A 20,126-nucleotide genomic window follows, 5' to 3' on the forward strand; every position below is an offset into this window, starting at 1 on the left:
AAATTTACTGCACATAAGAATTGAGATAAGAATGATCATAATGAAATAAGCAGTTTGAAGAACAAAAAATCAACTTATATAAAGTAAAATATATTGTAATAATGGTAACAAGTAAAATTTAATACAGTACGGTACTTGTATTGGATATAATTACAAATTCAACAAAGGAGTTCCGATGCAAAGCAAGATTATATTATAAATATTTGATCAAGACAAGAGAAGTAGTGTGAGTGTGGCACACCAGATTTTTTTCAATTTGAATGATACATTATTTATAACGGATAGGCTGGGTACCTACTAAGAAACTTGAATATTACAAAACGCAGTATTGTGTTTTGCTATTTCTGAGTGCCATATTTTTTATGTTATTTTTTAGTAGGATGAAACTGAAAATATAGCTATACCGTATTGCTGAATATTCTGTACGTGAAAGCACTGTATTATTTAGCTTTTTTCAATTTAAGACAACCAAAAACTCAGTTTTTAAAATTGCCGTTCAGCATAACAAAAGGCATACCACTAAACATTCATATATATTATGCTTAGGTGGCAGTACTGAGAACAGACATTTTTTTTTCATCTAACTTTACTTATGCTGTAGCCTACCTCTTAAGTTGAGACAAAATTACCTTTATTTTACTCTTACTCCCCCCATGAATACAGCAATGAATAAAAAATTCCGTGATTTTCGCAGTCCCAGCTCTGTTGAGGTCTCAGGAGTAATTCACAAAAGCTGAATCTATAAATTTAATTCCAACTCACATGCATAACAATGCACATTATAGCAATGATCAAAATTTATCTATTACTCAGTGGTTTTGATTTGCAGATCATATAAATTCAATTCAGCCGACTGTGATTATAAGAATCATACATTTTCTAAATGTATTAGAAAATATCTCTTTGCATTCTTATTTTTGAATAAGTCAACTGAATAATTTTGAAAAATACAGTACTGAGTACTCTATGCTATATTTTTTCAAATAGGCAAATGAACAGGAGTTAGTTTTGTATCTTATACAAAATAAAGTGGCTGAGATTCTACAGCAAGTAGACTCCTTCCTGGATTTTTTTTAAATAAGTGTTACTGTGCTCCTAAAGTTTCAGGTGCGATTGTATTTTACAATTTAGGGCACCATTAAAAATCTGGCCTCCAAACCATGTTACCTGGATTCGGTGTGAGGAAGCGTATAGTCTACATCTCGGTAGGACGATTATTGTGACTGTAAAATGGCTCTTGAAACATTGCTTGCACAGAACAATCATTATTTTGATAAAACAATTTCATGATTTGCACTTGTTGGACGCTATAACTTTTCATTGTAATTTGGCAAGGCATACTGCATAGATGAGAACCAACTGATTGACACTTGCAGCTCCAACCAACTTATAAGACCACAATCAGATGGTAAAGTTAGAAAATCACATACTGTATTGAAAAAGCCAACTTTTGAAAATAATATAACTTTTCATTGTAACTTGGCAAGACATACTGCTTAGATGAGAACCAACTATTTGACACTTGCAGCTCCAACCTACTTATACGACCACAATCAGATGGCAAAGTTAGGAAATCCTATATTGAAAAAGCCAATATTATCTTCGAACTTCATCAACTTGATCATCATTAAACATACACTAGCAACTTGACCGTCTTACAAATACATTTAAATCAACAATTTAGTATTGGAAAATGGGATTATGGAATTAATCATAGAATAAGAAAGATTCAATTTGGACATTGCTTCAAGATTTATTGTAGATTTGCTTTAATAAAAATTACTGGATATTAGCCCAAGATCCTGGAGTCGGAAGAGATTTAAAGATTGTAAGATTATTATTTTTTTCACAGTTGCTGTTGATAGGGTGCTCGAACAATGTGTGATTCTTCGGTCCTCCTCAATTCTATTTCGTCAGTCATCGCACAAATATCATTACTGTCGAAAAGCTTTCCATGCAAACCATCTTTTATTATTGTTTCTCCCAAAGCGTTTATTTTGCCTTTATATTCACTTTCTCCAGTTCGAACATTGAGAATTTTCCTCTCTTTATCTGAAAAATCGAGAATTTCATCAACCACTACTTGATTTGTTCAATAGACTAAACAATAAAATTCAAAGTAGAAGTAAGGTATTTAATTATATTATTTTGATATAGTAGAAGATTAATTAGAAACATTCACGATCTTAATCTTGATAGAACCTTTTCTCATGCTTAAATACTATTCAGAACTGATAAGGTAGTCAGAAGCGAAGGTAGGCTAATCTATAATATAATAAAGAACCGTCTTATAGATAGCCAAAGGGATAGGATATTCACGAATGAACGCATCATTACGTCTGAACTACTGAACTGATACTTACTTTCCGTATCCAAACAAAAGCAATCATTAGATACTCAGGTCCCATGTGAAAAAAACAATAATAATAAAAAAATATACATAAACATTGGATCAAACATTATCTTTAAATTAGCCTACATGTTTCCAAAAAATTGCAACCGATTGGGCTTTGTCATTTGCTTCCTCCTTTCTACATTGGACATCAAGCTGAGGGCACACACGCAAGTGCTCCTGCTCCTGAATTGCTCCACACTCGCAGAAGATGGCATAAAACCCTATTTTTGCAGGTTTGTTTCGTATTTGGACACTCCTACCCTTAAACAGTTGAGAGCTTTTCAAGTCAGAAAAGCCAACTCATGACCAGGAGGCAATTGGCAATCACGAAATGGCAATCCCTCCAACATAGAGCCATCCCTCCACTGTTCCACACGATTTTCTTCAGGAGAGCCCTGCAGGACATGGGATGTTGCCAAGAACTTCTCCTTGACTTCAACCGTCCAACTGCACGTTGATGCCCAAATAGTGGATGGCGTGGGTCACTTGCCTGTTTGGTCCTCTCAATGTCTGTAGCAGCCTTTCTTCTGATATTGGGTGGTGCTACTCCCGCAAGAGGGTACAACCTGTGCACTGGTGTCGGTCTTACACATCCTGTTATTACCCTCATTGTTTCATTTACTGCTGTATCCACTTGTTTAGCATACACTGAGGAGCTCCAAACAGGTGCTGCATATTCTGCTGCTGACAGACACAGACCAATCGTCGATGTTCTTAGTGTGGCTGGTTGAGCTCCCCATTTGGAATTGGTCAGCTTCCTAATAATATTGTTCATTGTGTGAACCTTAGCCTTAGTGCTGGTGCAGTGCTGCCGGAATGTCAGGGTGCCGGAATGTTCAGGTTACACTCAGATATTTTGGTGTTGCATGATGTTGTAGTTGCTCTCCCCTCCAATTGACATTGAGCTCTCTACTAGCTTGTCTGTGCTTCAAATGAAAAAAAAACAGACCTGAGTTTTACTTGGGTTGGGTTTGAGGTGGTTCCTTTCATAATATCTGGAAAGCTCTTCCAGAACTTATTAAAACTTGCAATTTTACATAAAGATTCTGAATTTACTGAGGATGGCTATAGGCCTATTTTCATTGATATTAATGAATTAATTCTAATTTAATGCTTAAAACAAATATATCCAATTTGTGATTCATAGTTTACGCAACTATAAAGTCCAACCAAAGAGGGCCGGCATACTCCAAGTGACTTCACTGTTGATAGCGCGCGAGGTTCATGAATGGAAGGTTGGGGGTTTAAGACTTACCAAACTATTTTTTTTTTATGGAAATTTTTATCTCTTATGAAGATTATCTACGTGATTTTGAACAATATAATAACTAATTATTCAATTTTTCATGTTTCCTGGACATAAGGAGATTGCATTATTTTACAAAACCAAATTTTCCCCGATGCAAAGCACAGTTTACCTTCTAGTATTATAATAAACTTTTCAAATAAATTGATCTGATATGACATCTACAATAGATTTATAGAGATAACAATATAATATCAAGTTTAGTTTTGGGAGCTACGATACATTTGTTGGATATTAAAAGCACTGCGGTAATTAAGTATATATCTCATGGTTTTAACAAATCTGTGTTATTGGCAACATTTGTGACCTATCAATCCTGGGAAGTTATTGGGGTAGATCTGTGTATTGCAGCAATTCCGCTCACGAAGCGTAGGCCCACATCAAGCATCCTACTGCAGATAAATGGAAGTATGGGTGAGCCACAGTTTATGACAACTAAATAATTTACTTTGAAAATGATTCGTGTAAGAATAATTGGGTAAAACCAAAGAGAAAAAATAGCATAGGAAGATATCCCACGGCTTAGATTTATTTATGTTCCAAATTTCACTGTTAACTCAAACCAATAGACCTAGTATTTCTTTTTCGTGGAGATATGTGACGCTGATAGTCTCTCAAACTGTGCCGGTCTTACACTAACATCCGGCCAAAACAGTGATGAGCCTGAGTTAACAAGAATCGACTTGAAATTCAGAACATAAACTACCTATACCATGGAATATCTTCTTATGCTATCTTTCCTCTATGGTAGACCCCATCTCAATGGGGACATGGACCAGTCAATGGAGAAGAATACAACTCAGAGGCAGGTAGATCTAACACATTCCTGATCCTTGTGCAATGAAGCGTTTGCCCTATCCCTTGATATTTATTGACTTCATTCCACACTTGGAATTTCACTCCGGGATTTCCATTTCCGTCGTTTGTAGAGGTACATCAACATTATAATTTCCATTTATCAGACAGTGTATACTCTGTAGCTCTTGCTGCAACATGGACCACTTATCGGTTTGTGCCGCTGATTCCTTGGATTGATTGGACAGTTTTATTATATAAATATATAATACGAGGTGTGGCTTTAAATAACGGGACTGACGCTGCAGTGAAACGAGTGTGCATGCGCCAACCAACATTGACGAACAGTACTTTAGTTTGAGACTTTCTCTTCAGAATGCAATTAGTCTCGTTTCTGTAAACAACTTCGTTGAGTCATAACCCTCATTTACGTTAGTGTTGTTATTTTGTTTTGCCGGAAAAATGGTTAGTGTAAAAATAGAGAAAATAATTATTATTAAATTTCACTTTAAACTTGGAAAACCCGCTACCAAAACCTATAATTTACTAAAAGAAGTGTATGGCAGTGAATGTTTATCGCGGACTCGTTTATGTGAATTGTTTTACAAGGGTTCCATTTCAGGGAACACCTTCGTGTTTAGATCATTATTTCGGTAATGTTCACACTAATAAGCACATTGAACCCATGGTATTGAAGACTTGTATTACTGATCACTATGTTACTTCTCTTAGGGTTCGTTGTGAAATAGACTGACTAACAATGCTGCTCAGTTGCCACTTGTTGACACCAGGCTCGATTATGATAGGCTTTTGTCTCTTATCCAGTCTGAGGGCTGGCAGTCTGTATTTTCTAGTAGGGATGTTAATGTTTCAACAGATAACTTTGTAGCAACTCTACAAAGCTATATTGAAAAATCCACTATAAATGTAGCCAAATCTAGTTCGAGGTTTAAAAAAATCAAGCCATGGATTACTCAAGGTTTAGTATTTTCTATTAGAAGAAAGCAAGCTCTATTTAACAAATGTAAAAAGGAACCATTCAATTTAAATCTGAGAAATTATTTTAGAAGTTATCGAAATAGATTGACAGTCCTTATTAGAGAAGCTAAACGATTGTATTATAGTAGAAAAATTGAGGAGGCTGGAAATGATGTAAAACGGACTTGGAATGTAGTTAGGGAGGTTGCTGGTTGTAAAATAAGGAAGGAGTGTTTGGAAGAAATTGAAATTGATGGTAATGTCTATAGTGCTAGGGATAATCCCAATATATGTGCTAATGCTTTTAACGATTTTTTCATCTCTATAGGAGAGAAAATGGTACAAAATATTCCTAGTGAGCCTGGTGACGATTTCCAACCAGACAATCCCCACAATCCGCAACATTATTTTACTTTTCAATATGTATCAGAGACTGAGGTTGTGGAGGCGATCGAGAGTCTTAGAGGTGCATCTGGGCCTGGTCATGATGGCATTACTGTATCTGTTTTAAAATCTGTTAAAAGTATTGTTGCCTCTCCACTCAAACACATTATTAATGTAAGTTTTGAACAAGGTATTTTTCCAGATTCTTTTAAAACAACTGTAGTAAAACCAATATTCAAATCACAAGACAAAAGGAAAATTACCAACTATAGACCTATAAGTTTACTTTCGAATTTGGCTAAAATAATTGAAAAATGTGTAAAGAGACAGCTACATAAATTTTTGGAAGTGAATAATATTCTGTCAAAAAATCAATTTGGTTTTAGAGAGGGGATGGGAACACAGGAAGCAATTGCTGCTTTTGTTCAAGAAACAATCTTAAACTTGGATGTAGGTAGGAGACAAATAGCTATTTTTCTTGATCTTGCAAAAGCCTTTGATACAGTTTGCCATGATCGTCTACTTGATTGTCTCCGTAGCCTTGGTCTTGAGGATGTGGCACTGGGATGGTTTTGCAGTTATTTAAAGAATAGGCAACAATGTGTTAGAGTCAATAACACTGTTAGTGAATATAAATCTGTTAAAATGGGAATCCCGCAGGGAACAGTGATTGGACCTTGCCTCTTCCTGATCTATATTAATGACTTTTGTAACCTTAATTTAATCAATGGGAAAATATTGTCATTTGCAGACGATGCAGTTTTAATTTTTCATGAAGAAAACTGGGCTAGCACATATGACTCAGCTGCTAGGGGACTGGGAGAAGTAAAAAAATGGCTTGATAGAAGAAAACTGACTCTGAATTTGTCCAAAACAAAATACATCTCTTTTTCCTTGAATATACAGAATCAGCCAGTTAATATGTCACTTGTTTTGCATTCTCCAAATTGTCTTAGTCATGTAGATTTAGGGTGTTCAGTTAATTGTAATAAAATAGAGAAGGTTAGCAGTATCAGATATCTTGGAGTAATGGTTGATCAGCATTTAAAGTGGGATGTACATTTGTCGCAGCTTACTACACGATCTAGAAAACTTATTTATTTATTTGTGAAATTACGTTCTGTTTTGCCTATGAAAGTCATGAAGATAGTGTATTATGCACTGGCACAGTCATTGCTCCAATATGGTATTGTGGGTTGGGGTGGTGCATATACAAATGTTCTAAAACCAGTAAAAACAATACAAATTTAATATTAAAAATTATTCTGAAAAAGAATAGAATGTATTCAACAAGATTGGCTTTTTTGGAATTTTCAGTTCTACCGATTAGACAGATATACCTGAAACACATCATATTATATTATAAGAAGCTATCACTTTTTCATTTCATTAATAGAACGGATTGTGCTATTACAAGACGGGAGGAGTCAGGTCTGGTTACTGTTCCTAGATTATTGACTACTGCTGGTCAGCGTAGCTTCATATATTTATCTCCATTATTTTTTAATATTCTTCCAAGTAATTTGAGAGGTTTACTCGCCCAAAAAAACTTTGGACTACATTTGAAAAAGTATCTGGTTAGCTCTCATGGCTGGGATAGTGCCGAGAATTTCTGGATTACATTAGTATAGTAATTATTCCAATTGAATAGATTTCATTTTGTACCACATCTTATATCATGTTATACACTGGGCTAGGCAATATCAGGTCATTATTATAATTTATTATAATTTACAAATTTTGTTGCATTCTAACACATATTGTATGTAAATATATTGATCTATTATAGCATCACTGATTTATCTTGTTTATTGAAAGGATTTGATTTTAGTTGTTAATGTATATACTGTAATGTTAATTAATAATAAGTAAGTAGTCAAAGTACGGCTGCTCCTTCCCCAAGCTCGAGCTTGCTCTTTTGGGGAAGTAGTTCCTTATGTTTATTTGTATTTCCTATTGATTCATTTTGTTGTTATATTTCTAAATTGTGAATTATTGTAATGCTTTTTCAAGGAATAAATAAATAAATAATAAAAAAAAATAAAAATACAGAGACCAATACCAGAAACCACTTTGGACTAGAGGACCTTGAAACGTATAGAAATTGGGTACCTTAAATTTTGAAGCAATACTTTCCTTACCTATGCTAATAGGGAAGGAAAGTAAAATACTACCAAGGTAACAAGATTAGCGTACCTGTTGCCCATAGCAACTATAGGAATTATTTCTCAGTGATATTTGTGGGTTTAGGTGGCAACATTCTGATGGTAGGCACGCGGCCACGCTGGACGTGTGCTCACGTCAGTGACTGGCATGAGCACGCTCCAGCCAGGACATGACCTCACTCATCAAGAAGATCCCCATTGGTAGGCCACCAGTGGGGCATCGAGGCGAGAAAGGACATCTGGGAAGGTGTGGAAAAGCCTTTCCCGTAATTCCGCGGACGATCCGGACCCCAGGAGGACAGCTGGTGCCCGGCCAGTAGGACTTAGGAAAGTCTAGAGTGCTGGCCGCCGCAGCGCACTAGTCCAGTGCGGGATCGCAAGAGGACGTCTAGGAAGGCCAGGAAAAGCCTTTCCCGCAACTCCGCGGACGATCCGGACCCCAGGAGGACAGCTGGTGCCCGGCCAGTAGGACTTAGGAAAGTCCAGAGTGCTGGCCGCCGCAGCGCACTAGTCCAGTGCGGGATCGCAAGAGGACGTCTAGGAAGGCCAGGAAAAGCCTTTCCCGCAACTCCGCGGACGATCCGGACCCCAGGAGGACAGCTGGTGCCCGGCCAGTAGGACTTAGGAAAGTCCAGAGTGCTGGCCGCCGCAGCGCACTAGTCCAGTGCGGGATCGCAAGAGGACGTCTGGGAAGGCCAGGAAAAGCCTTTCCCGTAACTCCGCGGACGATCCGGACCCCAGGAGGACAGCTGGTGCCCGGCCAGTAGGACTTAGGAAAGTCCAGAGTGCTGGCCGCCGCAGCGCACTAGTCCAGTGCGGGATCGCAAGAGGACGTCTGGGAAGGCCAGGAAAAGCCTTTCCCGTAACTCCGCGGACGATCCGGACCCCAGGAGGACAGCTGGTGCCCGGCCAGTAGGACTTAGGAAAGTCCAGAGTGCTGGCCGCCGCAGCGCACTAGTCCAGTGCGGGATCGCAAGAGGACGTCTGGGAAGGCCAGGAAAAGCCTTTCCCGCAACTCCGCGGACGATCCGGACCCCAGGAGGACAGCTGGTGCCCGGCCAGTAGGACTTAGGAAAGTCCAGAGTGCTGGCCGCCGCAGCGCACTAGTCCAGTGCGGGATCGCAAGAGGACGTCTAGGAAGGCCAGGAAAAGCCTTTCCCGCAACTCCGCGGCCGATCCGGACCCCAAGAGGACAGCTAGTGCCCGGCCAGTAGGACTTAGGAAAGTCCAGAGTGCTGGCCGCCGCAGCGCACTAGTCCAGTGCGGGATCGCAAGAGGACGTCTGGGAAGGCCAGGAAAAGCCTTTCCCGTAACTCCGCGGACGATCCGGACCCCAGGAGGACAGCTGGTGTCCGGCAAGTAGGACTCAGGAAAGTCCAGAGCGCGGGCCGCCGCAGCGCACTAAACCAGTGCGGAACCGGAAGAGGACCTCTGGGAAGGCCAGGGAAAGCCTTTACCAGAGCTCCGCAACCAACCCGGACCCCGGGAAGACACCCGGTGCCCAAGGACTAGGACTTAGTCCCGACACGAAACCCTTTCTCACGACTAACACCGTAAGGTTCCTGTTCCCTTCTTTCCGCGATCAACCCTGTTTGGCAGTGCGAAAGCACGGCCCCTCTTTCCTAAGAGAGGGAAACATTTCTCCAAAGCACTCAAAACCCTGTTTCAACCCCCAACCCGAGCAAGGGTGGTTGACGGACGCCCCACCAAGACTCCCGTCCCCTGCCGCGGCCCTCCCCAGTCGCCGACTGAGTTTAGCCGGCCCAGAGCGACACTGGGAACTCTGATAGAGACAGGTGTGGGCAAAAATCTACTCAGAACTAAAAGAAGTGTATGGCAGTGAATGTTTATCGCGGACTCGTTTTTTTGAATGGTTTAAGCGTTTCCAAGATGGTTGAAAAGACTTTGAAGTTGATTCGCGCCCAGGTCGCGAACTTATAATAAATAAATAAATAAATAAATGAATAAATAAATAAATAAATAAATAAATAATAAATAAATAAAAAATAAATAAATAAATAAAAAATAAATAAATAAATAAATAAATAAATAAATAAATAAATAAATAAATAAATAAATAAATAAATAAAAAATAAATAAATAAATAAATAAATAAATAAATAAATAAATAAATAAATAGATAAATAAATAAATAAATAAATAAATAAATAAATAAATTGATTTATTTACAAATATCACATTTTTTTCGTATTTTAAACAACATTACTTACAAAATCTGTTACATTGTAATTTCTTTATCAACAAGTCTCTTTCTCTATGAAAAAATCTGGTGTGGTGCACTCACACAACTTTCCTTGCCGTTATGAAAATTGATCACTTGACGCTAGTGTTCCCGCGCATCTACTATTCAAAGATTTGAGCCAGCTGGTGACAGGACAATAATGCTGGAGACACACGAGGTCTGCTTTCTCTTCATAGTGAATCATTTAATAGAATCAACAGTTGCAAACAGTTTGCAATTGGATAATCACATTTTCTCGAATTTCGAGCTTATTTTTAATTTTAGGTGAAAATGTTACTGAACATTAATTGTAGAGATTCTTATGCTCAATCTATTCCACTTGGAATTTGTTTAAATTGTATCTGAAGCCTGATAATTGGAAATCTAAAATCAAACTTTGCATAGATGGTGCAGTGCTCCTGAAATTTTTACAGATATGAGACTTGTGGCAGTTAATAGAGTTTATCAATGACTTTTCTAGGTATGAATTTGATCAAAATCGTTGGAGCCGTTTTCGAGAAAATCGCGAAAAACCCTGTTTTTGACAACATTTTTGCCATTTTAGCCGCCATCTTGAATTGCATTTGATCGAAATTGTTCGTGTCGGATCCTTATAGTGTAAGGACCTTACGTTCCAAATTTCAAGTCATTTCGTTAACAGGGAGATGAGATATCGTGTACACAGACGCACATACACTCATACACACACACACACACATTCACACACACACATACAGACCAATTTTCGGACCACTTTTTCGGACTCAGGAGACCTTGAAACGGATAGAAATGTAGAAATTGGGGTACCTTAATTTTTTCGGAAAGCAATACTTTCCTTACCTATGGTAATAGGGCAAGGAAAGTAATAAAACAAGAACAAAAAGGAATGATAATTAGAAATTAGGATAAACAGGAGTAGGCCTTTCACTCTGTGGAATTTATTCCATTGTTTTGAATAGAAAAATAGTAAACAATGAGATAAGATAGACTAATATTGACAATAAAATATTATTAATAATGGTCATTGACCAATATATTATCATGAACGTATTTTATTGCTTACTGTCAAATCTATATGAACTGTTTTGGAAATTTGATTTTGATGAATGTTTAATGTTCAAAATTTAGACTGAATTGACTGTAACCTGCAGACCGGATGATTGGCTAAACATGATAACTGTCGACCCAGGACTTTTCATTGGTTGGAATAGTTTCAAGAAAGTTTGATTTTGCATTGACTCAATCCAGAAGTTGCTGCTGAATGTCCGCTCGTTTTTGTCTGTTCAGTCGGTGTAGAAGGGACGAGTTTTGATGTGTTACTGCTCGATAACGATTCGCTACAAATAACTCCCCAGCTCTCGGTTCAGTTGTCGAATGCAATGCATCACTAAAAGGCACGCTGTATTCCGTTGAACCGATTTTATCGTTAATAATAATAATAATAATATCGAGTGACCTGGCTGGCTCAGGTCTGGTGTCAGAGTTTTCAGGTCGCAACTGATCAGGGCCTCTGACATGACCTAACGACTGCTTTTTAGGCAGCCGGGACCGACGGCTTAACGTGTCCATCCGAAACACGGGAGTGGCCCGACATAAATATCTTGCCCGGGCTGGGATTTGAACCCGGGCCTCTGAATCATGAAGCCAGCATCTGATCCACTCGACTACTATTTTATCGTTGAACCGATCTTTTTTATCATGGGGTTATGAGCGTAGGCCTAGTATTAAAACTGTAGGTCCCCTCATCTCTCAACAACATCATCAGTCTCATTACCTATGCACAAGCCTGAGGCTCATGTGGACATCAACCTCAGAAAAAAAGTTGAAGCATAACAGTTGTTTGAACAATAGTTGTTTTGATTAAATGTGTTTTTGTAAATACAGTGTTATGACACACTACCGTTTTTGAATATTGAGCTTTGTTTCTGAAGAGAAATGAAATGGATAGGCTATATTATGTTTGTTTATCATACTATGTTTGCGGTGGGTTCACGGTGGAAATACTCACAGTTAGGTTGAAATGCAGAAGGTTGCGGTCTCACTTTTTCTTGAACAACATTCCAATTGACAAGAGTTTTGAAGTCTCTGTAGGAAGCCTTCTGCACAGTGGCAGGTATATCAGCCCAGTCATTTGGAAGTGTCTCCCTTCTACGACCAAGTGTTTTCTTCGATTCAAATTTGTCTCCTGAAAGCGAAGGGTTATCAAAGTTAGAAAAAATGCGTTTCAAGTAAATGCAAAGTCAAACTAAAAATGTAAAATAAAGGAACAATTGAAAATGATATAAGAATTTTTCATTTTGTTCAAAGAAGAAGAAATATGTAGCCATCACTTACAACGATCTAGTGTTGAAGATAGTTTTTACAAAATGATTCAAAGGAGAATAATGAAAGCATGAGATATGAATAATAACACTAGTAATTCTAAAATGAATAAAGGATACTATCCAGTAAAACCGGGAGGCAGCGGCCTCACATGTGGACCGAGAAGAAGAAATGCTGGTAATGTGGCCAATATATTGGTGTTATAGTTCAAGCACTTGAGTGCACCTTGAGACTGTATATAGACTTAAGTGTGTAGTCGCAATGTGGGATAGATAATTCCATTTCAACGTAACTGGCATATAATCCCTTAAAATTAACAAGCGAACCTGATAGTATTGTTGATAACTAAATAGAATAAACGGGGCTTCTTTGATAGAATAAACGCTACAGATAGGCTGAGAAATACCTAGTGGAAACTATTAAAAAAATTAATTGCAAGTTACTTTAATGAAATATATCCTACAGTGGGCCTACCTACATCAGCATTCCATAATTATTACCCGCAAGAGTTAGATTTTTGACATATTTGTGAAAGCGCAGAAATCAGATCTATTTGGATATTTTTGCAGAATTTCAAAGAACATCAGAGGAATGAATTTTGCCAACTATCCAAGTGAGCAGTTCAAGTGCGCCTCTGTAAAAAAGAGAGCCTCCACCTCTGAGGTAGCTTGCATGGTTACAAGAACCAATCCTTCCTAAGCCTGATTTACATATTTGAAATTGGATTTAATCACTTTAAATTGTAAAAAAAATCAACGATAGCAGCATTGAATAACTATAAAATATTAATTCAGATGTTGCTATTATTGAGTTATGAGATTTTTATAAGAATGTACCTGGCTTACAGTAATCCATTTGATAAATTGTTCTTCCATCTTTTGGATCTGAAAGCTTGTCTTCATCTATTTCTTCTTCAAGGTATCGAACAAGTTTGGGATGTTTTGATAACAGCTGGGCAAAAAAGAGGCAACATTCATGTTAAAAAGTAAACTGTCGAAGAAAAGTTACAAACACATAAATGCGAATCCTATATTCATTTATAACTCAAAATTTGGATCTAAAATCAGTAAATGAGTAAAATACGACTTGAACTATTATTTATAAAAGTTGCAATATTAAAAAATACTGTACTTCTTAATAATTATTGTCAGACATCTTATATTATATAAATGGATATCTATAGGCCTTCTATACCCATTATAATCCCACGACTTCTGACCGCTCTCTGGTTGCAGACAGGCCATACACCCTTAATATTCCAAATTAATGCAAATAATTCAACTTATTGGCCACTTTGGTTTATGCGTTTTTAGTCAATGATCAAAGCTAGTATATAATAATAAGCAAATAATTGGATAGCGCATGTTATTGCATGTTTACTGTTCAGCATCACTATGGTAGTTATGCGAGGTAAGTTACCAGTAGGCCTAGATTGATACTCTATAGATTTATTATTCAATTCAAAGATTATTCATATTCACAAAAAATTAACTTATCAATTTTTCAGATTGAATATTTATTTATTCATTACATTGTGTACAAATACTTAACATGAGGAAAGGCACAACAGTATGAACAAATGAATGAACCGAATAGTTACCCGTTTACGACACACATCAAGCGGTTCAATTCCATTCAGGGACTTTTCTCCAAAGTCAGTCTTTTTCGCTGGTGAACAACAATACTCAGTATACGGTCCTCGAATTATATTTTTAAAATCACTTTTGAAAGAGCACGGCAACACTCTGTAGAATTTAATACATATTTATTGAGACGAATACAATTGTTAAGATTAACGAATCGTAGTTAATTTAATTTATTAATGCATCAGATTTAATATTACAACTAAAGCATTATTAAAAATGATGTTCCCCATTGATATATTATTTTATTTATAATATAAAAAATGATATAATTTGGCAAACTATTACAAAGTATGGGGGTAAAAGTTTAACTAATCTCGGGAAGATTAATACATAACCAGACATCATTGCAATTCATTGTGTTTGGAATTCTTGAGTTATGTTTATGTTTTCGAAGGGACGGATTCAAAGATCCAAAGGTTCAAAGAGAGTACCTCACACGTCAACCGAAGCTTATTGTGTGTCCCAAAGCATGTTAGTTAGGCAAACCAACTCCCGTGTCCTTTACAAGGTCCAGGAGTTTCTTCCCTATACCAACATCCCATTCCTCACCTGGTTGCTTGCAGCCAAACAGAGCCCTTCTTCTAGCTCCAAGACTTTCGCAATCCAGTATGATATGCTTAGCAGTCTCTTCAAACTGATTACAAAGCCTACACATCTGGCTTTCATTTCTGAGTCCAATTGTGTGGAGGTGTTTCCTGAAGTGGCCATGTCCAGTTATCAGGGCAATCACCTGCTTGACCTGACCTCTACCCAGACTCACCAGCCAGCTGGTGAAGCGAGGGCTTGCGTCTGCCTGCAGCCTTTTGCCAAGTGCTTAACCAGGGTGACCCTGCCATTGCTGGTGGTGTAGGTCCCTGGACCATTTACTTATTGTGTGGAAAGCAGTTGTTTTACTTATGCCACAGCCTGGCTCTGGGCCAAAGAATGGCATACTAGAACCCCGCTTAGGCAAGCTCATTACCTCCTATGCCTACATGGCCAGGTACCCAACCAAGATGCACAGAGTTGCATGTTGCAAGCCCGCTGAATGCTTTGTGGCACTCCCACACCAATTTGGACTTGATTTAATTGGAGTCAAGAGTCTTGAGGGCTGACTGACAATCTGACAGGATTACTATATGCTTATTGCAATAGCGCCTCGCAATGCCTATGTTGGCACAAGCCATGATGCCCCAAATCTCTGCCAGAAAAATGGTGCAGTGTGGTCCCAGACTTGCATAAACTTGTGTTCTAGGTGAATCACTGTACACCCCGTAGCCAGATTTCCCTTCAATGAGAGAACCGTCTGTGTACCAGACAAGGCTGCCTTTTTTGGGATAGGGCCCTTCCTCAGACTTTCACTCCCCTCTAGAGCAGAATTTAAGAGAGAAAGGTTTAGTAAAAACCAACTCCGTGCTCATGACATTTGACGTCATTTCAAGCACAGGGCTGTGAGCAACAGCTTTGGTGATTGTGCAGTGGCCTGTTTCAGACAGGCCTTCTCTCCATTGGCCTGCAACTTTCAGTCGATAGGCTGATTTCTGTGCCTCTGCCATAATAAAAATGTTCAATGGCAGTAATCCAAGAGCAACTTCAAGAGTTGCTGACGGGCTGCTCCTGGAAGCTGCAGTGACTAGAAGTGTTTGCATCCTTTGTAGACTTGTGAGTTTGGCTGTGGCTGTAACCTGGTTTACCTTTGTCCACCAGACTAGTGATCCATAAGTTACCTGAGGCCTTATTACTGCCTTCTACAGCCACAGAGCTATGTCAGGCTTTATCCCCCACATGGAGCCTGCAAATCTTCTGGTCGTCATAAGCGCCCATTTAGCTTTATGCAGTGTATTGTTTAAATGATTGTTCCAAGTATTCTTGAGTTAAGAAAACGTATTTAGAAGTTGAATTTAAATACAATAATTGTGAAGACAATTGAATCGTATGGCAGTTCATGACAATACACAAATAGTAGAAAGTTTCGTAGATATTAAAGATAAATGCAAACCATTAAAATGTTCATTTCTATGCATATTCGTTTTTTCATATCCATAATTTCCTTGAAATCATTTACATTGGGATCATAGTTTTGGACATTGTACTTATCAATTATTCAATATCGTGGACCGAGCTTCGCTCTGGAGTACAAAAGCATAACAAATTTATTACGAAAGAAGAAATTATAATTACATTCATAGTTCATACAGAAATGTTCTATCTAATCACAGTAAATTGAGATTAATTCCAAGAGGAATGCAAAAATTTCAGTTGCACAAAAGCCGGTTAAATTTTAATCCTGATTAACTTCACGTTAACCAAATCAGAGAAGACCATTTCAAAAAGATGGATCTACGGGAATTAATCAGGATTGAAAAAATCTGGTGTGGCGCACTCACACAACTTTCCTTGCCGTTATGAAAATTGATCAACTGACGCTAGTGTTAACGCGCATCTCAAGTCTACTATTCAAAGATGTAAGCCAGCTGGTGACAGGACGATAATGCTGCAGACACATGAAGTCTGCTATCTCTCCATAGTGAATGATTTAATAGAATCAACACTTGCCAACAGTTTGCAAATTGAATAATCTTATTTTCTCGAACTTCGAGCTTATTTTTAATTTTAGGTTGAAATGTTACTGAACATTAATTGTAGAGATTTTTATGCTCAATCTTTTCCATTTAATTTTTTTTTTGTTTAAATTGTATCTGAAGCGAGTTTTTCCAGGGATGATACCTAGTGCAATCGATTCTTTATATTATAAACCTACTATGTTCTGAATTTCGTGAGAATCGTTAGAGCCGTTTTTGAGATCCGGTGCAATACAAACATAAAAACTGAAGTTGCTCGTTTAATAGTATAGGATACAAATCAATGCTCAATCCCATTCAATTACAGCTGTAATATTACAACTCACCGCCAACCAATCATTCAAATATAAATTAATATTGATTAATGATTTGAAATTAGTAGGCCTACAGATGACAAAAAAATAAACCTCAATTGGATAAAATGTGTAGTCTACAAATCAAATATAAACCAAGAAATTAACTCAAATTTAATGAAATATACCGCACTTTACCTGCAATAACATTTAGGTCCATAGTCATTTCGGTAAATAGTAATAAAATTTCGGTCCGCGTAAAAAGTCATAACTAAATTTCAGAAAAAATAAATTTTGTATACAATGGTAACCCCTCCCGTTCAACAGACACTGATGACTGAGACTGAGGTGTCTACATACAGTAGAGGTAGGTGAGAAGGGGAAGGGAGGGGGTGTCGTAAACATGACTGTATTTTTACCAAATATTGGTAATAATACATTTAATTAATGCAAATAGATCAGGGTTTTAAATCGTAAAATATTCTAATTAAGTTATTTATAATAGGCTAATCAACTATTCTAATAATAATAATTATTTGAAATGAGTCAAAGTTGTTTGGTTTCTCAAGATGAATCTAAATGAATCTTTGCATTAAAACTTCTTATAGGGTATTTTTTTACGGTAGGTACTCAAAATAATGTATCTAGGCTATATGGTCTATCTATATAAAAAGTTAATTATCTTTTTCTTCCATTTTAATCTAAATTAATTATTTTAACTAGTAGTTCGGAGAACAGTAGAACTCGCTACACTCACTAACATCACTACTCACATACACACCCGCCTATTCACAAAGTGGATTTACAGTATGATGATAATTATATGGAATAGGATCGGTGGATGACGCTGAGAAATAGAAGTTCTTTACACTTTTGAGCTAAGATGCAAGGTTGAAAAAATAAAAATCTGAAACTTGAAATGTGGGAATTGGAAAAAATTATCGAATAATAAAAAACTCAAAATTTTGAACATGTGATGTATGAAATAAGATCGCCTTGGAGCGCTGAAGAATAAAGGTCCTCTACACTTTTGAGCTCGGAAGGACAGTTGAAAAGATAAAACATCTGAAACTTGGATTGGGACTTGAAAAAAATTCTAATTCCAAAAATTAGAACATGTGATACGGTACATGAAATATTACCGCTTTGAAAGCGCTGGGAAGAATGATCCCAATTTGAACCTGATCCGATAAAGTATTGAAAAGTTAGGTTGATTTTTAGGATAAAATTTCCGAATAAAGGGCCACCATCTTGACGGGGATGAATTTAAAAAATGTAAATATATATGTTTCTGCGCCTTGTTTTAAAGTACTTGTATACCAAATTTTATCCAAATCGGTCCATAACTGCGACTGTAACTGCGGTACAGACAAACGCCGATTGACTTGAAACATAGAATTCGCTTCGCTCATTCAATTACTAGTAGTTCTGCGAACAGTAGACCTCGCTCATGAATAGCCTACAACTTTCAAACTAATTAGAAGGGTCATTAACAAAGTACAGTATATTGTGAAGATTTATCCATATCATCTATTATTTTCTCCATTGAAAGTGCTAGAAACATTGTTTCCAGGGACACCGGACTTATAAATGTCTCTCAAGGAGGTACCTTTACATCGTCCCCATATTTACAATATTAAAACTTTTCTAATAATTAATTATAAGAAATCGGTCAACTGACAGAAAAATGGAATATGAAGTAGACAATTTAGACGATGAATCGTATCACAGACGATAGTGAGACGGAAAATGATTCTAAATAAGATGGGTTTGTTGGTGACAATGACAGGAGGCTGCTAATGATGTATTTCATGAAAAGTGGATTCAATGTTATGGCTTGTTATGCCTATGCAGAATGTTAATGCTCACAAGTCGGTTTCCGATCACATACTAAAAGAAAAACAAAAGCTGTGATGCCTCCGGCCGGCTCCGTAGGTCTAGAAGCTATTCATCTATGAAACAGGGAAGATTCGTGTTGAAAAGGGAAGATATGGTGCAATCAAGTGAGAAGTTTTCTTCAATTAATAAATACAGTATGATTTGGAGCGGCTCAGACGTTCTCAAGGTTCACCGCTGACAACTCTTGTTCTAAAAATAGATCGATAGCATTCCTTCATCATTCCAAAGATACCATTCATCCAATACAGCACATATTAGAGCGGCACAATTCTAAAAAATGGGACCCAATTTTTTTACTTATATTTACTGTGGGCACGATTTACTCTTAACTTATTGTAAATCAAAAGATATTTCATTTTGAAAAGAATAAAGATTGCTGTATCTTCAAAGATAATGACGCTAGATACAAAAAAGTAACTTTCTGGATGGAGGTTGGTCTGCGGTTCTTTAAATTAAAAAAAAACCCGGAGGTCTTATCAAAAATCGTTACACATACGTTTCTGCGCCTTTTTTCAAAGAACTTGTATACCAAATTTCATCCAAATCGGACAATAACTGCGACTGTAACTGCAGTACAAACAGACAAAAGCCGATCAATCAATTAATTTTATTAAATAATTTTAGCTTCGGTCAATTAATTTTATTTACGCTTATGAATTTTTTTTCAAGTTTAAGCTTAATTCTATTTAAAATTTTATAATTTGTGTGTTATGAGAGCAGTAATGGGGTCTTCCTGGTGTTTTCACATATTGTACTTTTCAATAAATAAATCCGGAATAAAGGAAGATTATAAAAAATGGACTAGCAACTTTGGTGTTTTGTTCTGTTTTTGGTTTTCTGAAATCAAAAGAAACTCTTTTTCAAAGTAGAATTCATGTGAAATCAAGAATGAATAGGCTATCACAGTTTTTCGTCATGGGAGACTGTGGTTACCGTATGTCGGCAAAGTGGAATTTCCTTCGGGACTCCCCACAATCCAAGCCATACGCTAACAACAACAACATAAAACACCTAGTTACAGAATAAAATCCTCAAATACTCTTTTTGCAATAGCCCTATAAGGGGGAGTAAATATTTAAATTGAAAATAGTAATAGATAATTCAGTAATAGGAGTTACAAAAAGAGATGGAAAAACGCTA

At 37.2% G+C, this 20,126-nt stretch overlaps 1 protein-coding gene across 1 annotated transcript; it reads right to left on the reverse strand.

The window, feature by feature from the left end:
• Positions 1-1,728: 1,728 nt before the first annotated feature.
• Positions 1,729-17,527, reverse strand: LOC111044186. Its single transcript, XM_022329267.2, has 5 exons — positions 17,286-17,527; positions 14,188-14,332; positions 13,424-13,538; positions 12,274-12,450; positions 1,729-2,052 (listed from the first exon to the last, which is right to left on the reverse strand). The coding sequence occupies exons 1-5, from the start codon at positions 17,354-17,356 to the stop codon at positions 1,847-1,849; spliced, it is 714 nt and encodes a 237-aa protein (XP_022184959.2). The 5' UTR covers positions 17,357-17,527; the 3' UTR covers positions 1,729-1,846.
• Between the last annotated feature and the right edge of the window lie 2,599 nt (positions 17,528-20,126).

This window comes from Nilaparvata lugens, chromosome 3 (assembly GCF_014356525.2).
Source record: "Nilaparvata lugens isolate BPH chromosome 3, ASM1435652v1, whole genome shotgun sequence".
Classification (NCBI taxonomy): Eukaryota; Metazoa; Arthropoda; class Insecta; order Hemiptera; family Delphacidae; genus Nilaparvata; species Nilaparvata lugens.

Excerpts from the sequence above, each read along its gene's own strand:
- LOC111044186 (XM_022329267.2), bottom strand. The coding sequence starts at position 17,356 with ATGACTTTTTACGCGGACCGAAATTTTATTACTATTTACCGAAATGAC. Across the intron at positions 13,539-14,187 it reads TTGATGTGTGTCGTAAACGG|CTGTTATCAAAACATCCCAA; the intron begins GTAACTATTCGG and ends TTTTTTGCCCAG. Across the intron at positions 12,451-13,423 it reads AATGGATTACTGTAAGCCAG|GAGACAAATTTGAATCGAAG; the intron begins GTACATTCTTAT and ends CTTCGCTTTCAG.